This window comes from Solanum stenotomum, chromosome 10, assembly GCF_019186545.1.
Source record: "Solanum stenotomum isolate F172 chromosome 10, ASM1918654v1, whole genome shotgun sequence".
Classification (NCBI taxonomy): Eukaryota; Viridiplantae; Streptophyta; class Magnoliopsida; order Solanales; family Solanaceae; genus Solanum; species Solanum stenotomum.
In genome coordinates this window covers 29,981,911-29,985,813 of record NC_064291.1, presented here as the reverse complement: position 1 = coordinate 29,985,813, position 3,903 = coordinate 29,981,911, and the positions used below count along the sequence as shown (strand labels likewise).

Below are 3,903 nucleotides of genomic sequence, written 5' to 3'. Positions count from 1 at the left end.
ACACACACACACACACTAGCCCTGGAAACGTGTGTTGCACATTTGTCCCCTAATTGACATTAGAAAAGTTAATTTATAATAGTAAATATATCATAGTGAAGCGTACATAAATTCATCTCTAAGTTCCAAGCTAAGTCCTTTTGTATGTAAGTTTGACGTAAGAATATAACTTTTCACAAAATATAGCATGAAAATCTTGTGTCAGATGTTGGAGGTTTGGTATTTTTAATGCTTCATAAAAAATAAATCTTTTATTATATTAGAGGAATTAATATATTTTAATTACTAAACGTAAGTTTTAATAATCAAAAAAGAAATTGTCTATCAAAAAGATACGTATAAAGAAAAATATTACAAAATGTCTAGATGGTGTAACATCAAATTTATAGAAAAAATTAAGTTCAAACGGAAAAGAAAGAGAAGTAAATAAAGGCATGACATCCATAATAAAAGACATCACATTAAAAATATATAGACAAAAATATTGTCATATTTATTGAATTACATTTTGTTAAAAGTCGACTTGCTATAGACAAAATGTTTCATATGTATAAAAAACTAAAATCATAAAAAAAAAATATACATAAAAGAAAGCATGACTATGTTAAAAATACAGATACACTATATTTCTTGAACTATATATTAAAGGATTTGCATATAAAAAATTAAATATGATTTCTAATACAATAAAATTCAATGTAACATTTAGTCATCTTTTTAATTTACATTATTTTCTATTTTATTTTACTTTTGCACTAATTTTTGTACCCCTTTGTAATTGTTATGTACATGAATTTTCTAAACATTTGAGATTACATATAAAAAGGAAAAAGTACAAAGATGTTGATATAAAAAAAGATAAATGATTATCAAACAACGAAGAAGGCATAACTATAAATGTTTATCAAAGACTTACTCTTTTACGAGTCTAGTTGTGAAAATATTCTGCAAGATTTAATATGCTTACCCTCAAAATAATTAATTATAAATATACATTTGGATTAGCTTTATTATATTTATATCCTAACGATAGAAGAAATGAAGAATACAAAAATATAGTAATCAATTACGAATTTATATTTAAAAACTCAAGAAGATGGAGATATGAAAATTAAAAATTCACTTACAATTTCATATTGGAGAATATTCATCTTGTAACTATGATAATTTACATATTTCTCAACAAAAAGAAGATGAATATGCATGAAATTTTAAAGAATACAAATAAATGAATGAGTAGGAATTTTTACAATTACAGATTGGTAATGCAAATTTTACAAATGATGTAGACTAACTTAATGTAGAATGCAAGATGATCACAAATTTGGATGAAAGAAGGAAATATAAATAATGCTGTGTGAGTGTGTTTGATAGACTCTTCAATACCCCACTTATCTGACAAATTAAAATTGAATGTTATTAGACTCTTCATTACCCACATTTAGTACATGAATATACGATTAAATTAAGATCTTGTTTGATGCATAAATTTTAATATAACTATTACTTAATATTTAATTTATTTTAGGGATAAGATAAGGACAAAATGGTAATTGAACATTGAGGTTAGGAGCTTCCAAAGCATCGTGAATAGTATCATTTAAACAAGTCTAAAATTTTGTGCAAGACTTTTCCAAGGATGACTCAATCCAATAAGTACAGAAATATCAGCAACTATAAAATTATGCAATTCTGTTTGTAAAAAAGTATCTAATTGATGAAAATGGATATGGGGAAGCGATTGTATGAAGCTTCAGTTAAAGGAGATGTTAGAGTTTTACAAGAATTACTTGAACAAGATTCTTTAATTCTTGATAGACTTACCTTAACTTGCTTCAATGAAACACCTTTACACATAGCAGCACTGTGTGGCCATATTGAGTTTGTGAGGTTAATTCTGGCTCGAAATCCTCAGCTTGCTTCTGAATTGGATTCACGAAAGTCATCTGCTCTTCACGTAGCTTCAGCCAAAGGTCACCTGCATATTGTAAAGATGTTGTTGTTGGTAAATGCTGAACTGTGTCTAGCTCGTGATTGCGATGGTGGAAATCCTCTCCATCTTGCAGCCATCAAAGGTCGAGTTGAAGTCATCAAAGAACTGATACATGTCAGGCCTCGTGCAGCTCTAGGAACGATGATCAATGGAGAAAACGTTTTGCATTTATGTGTGAAGCATAATCAGCTGGAGGTTCTGAAGGTGCTAATGGAGATTGGATGGGACCATGTGTTCTTGAATGCAAAGGATGGTGATGGACATAACATTCTGCATTTGGCTGTTGCTGATAAGCAAATTGAGGTATGAATGACTATGTTCAATTTCTTATAAGCAGTATAGTAATTAAACCACTTACCAATCAAATCTTGCAGACTGCCAAGTACTTGCTAAAGACGCATCATATTGATGTGAATGCTATGGATGCAAATGGGAATACAGCATTAGATATTTTAGCACAGAGTCGGAGGGGCGTGAATGATCTATCAATTGGAGAGTGTCTTCGAGAAGCTGGAGGTTTAAGGGCAAAAGATATTCAGAATTGTACCAAAATTTCCAATGGCTCTGCTGGAAATAACAATTCTGAAGTATCTACACCACCGGTATATTTAGGGGGAAATGAGGCTCAAAAGCCCCCATCAAAAGGTGATTGGCTTTCCAAAAAACGCGAGACAATAATGGTGGTGGCCTCACTTATTGCAAGCATGGCATTCCAAGCTGGAGTGAACCCTCCAGGAGGTGTTTGGGAAGAAAGTGAAGAATTAACTAATCAGGAAATACCCCCACATAAAGCTGGGCGGGCAGTAATGGCTTTTATTCATCCCAAATCGTATCGATTTTTTCTTCGTGCCAACACCATTGCCTTTGTTTCTTCTCTCAGCACAATCTTGCTGCTGATAAGTGGATTGCCCTTCAGGCGCAGGATTTTCATGTGGGGTTTGATGGTTATCATGTGGTCGACAGTTTCCTCAATAGCAGTCACTTATGGCGTATCAATTTACATCCTCACGCCTGGCAAGGACAGTGATGCACTTGGTCAGATCATTGAAATTGGAATTTTCGTATGGTGTGGCTTAATGGCACTACTTCTACTCGGTAACACAATACGCTTGTTGCATGTATGGCAGAAAAAGAAGCATGAAATAAGATCAGCAGCAGCACAAAAATTTGTAAATTCAACATATGTCACTGTTTGATCTGTTGCATTGACAAGCAGGACTCAGCCATTACAAGAAATATTCATGACTGTTTTGAGAATCTAATTTCATTGTCATATGTTAGAGTTCAATAGCATAGACAAGTCCAAGCAAAATAAATTTGTATCCTTCGAATTGGGAAAAAGTATAGACAAGTCCAAGCTAATAAAACAAAACTTCTTAAATGGCTTGCTTCACTGTGTATATGCTTTATACATTTACTTTGATACAATTACTCAACATTTATCTATTCAATCACAACAATGCAACCAGACAAATTTAACAAAACAGAGAAATTTCTCTCCATTAAACCTTCTCCTCTTACCAACCAACAAGGAAAAAAATTTCTATTGAAAAGAATAGAGAAAAAGGCAGAATTCAAATTGCTCTACAAATATGGTTCATTCCAATATTTTAGGAGTCCAATATCCAGGTTAAGTTTCCTTTAGTTTAAGAATATACCAAGTGATAAAAAACTAAATCTGTTTTTTTTTTTTTGGCAAATTTATACCACTAGACAAAGTGTCTAGCGGCATTTATTAATAAAATAAAAATCCTCAACAACCACAAGTGCAAGGAAGGTGGGGCTAGACCTTACTTTACCAATCCTAATGAGGTAACAAACCTTTACTAATTAACAATCATGAACAAAATAAATTTGACAGAAAACTGCTAAGACCCAAAATTCAAGGTTATGATTGCATCTACTCTTTT

The 3,903-nt window shown here is 32.0% G+C and overlaps 1 protein-coding gene across 1 annotated transcript; it reads left to right on the top strand.

Moving 5' to 3' along the window:
* The first annotated feature begins 1,723 nt into the window (after positions 1–1,723).
* LOC125841975 (ankyrin repeat-containing protein ITN1-like) lies at positions 1,724–3,360 on the top strand. Its single transcript, XM_049521163.1, has 2 exons — positions 1,724–2,296; positions 2,368–3,360. The coding sequence occupies exons 1-2, from the start codon at positions 1,724–1,726 to the stop codon at positions 3,187–3,189; spliced, it is 1,395 nt and encodes a 464-aa protein (XP_049377120.1). The 3' UTR covers positions 3,190–3,360.
* Positions 3,361–3,903: the final 543 nt, after the last annotated feature.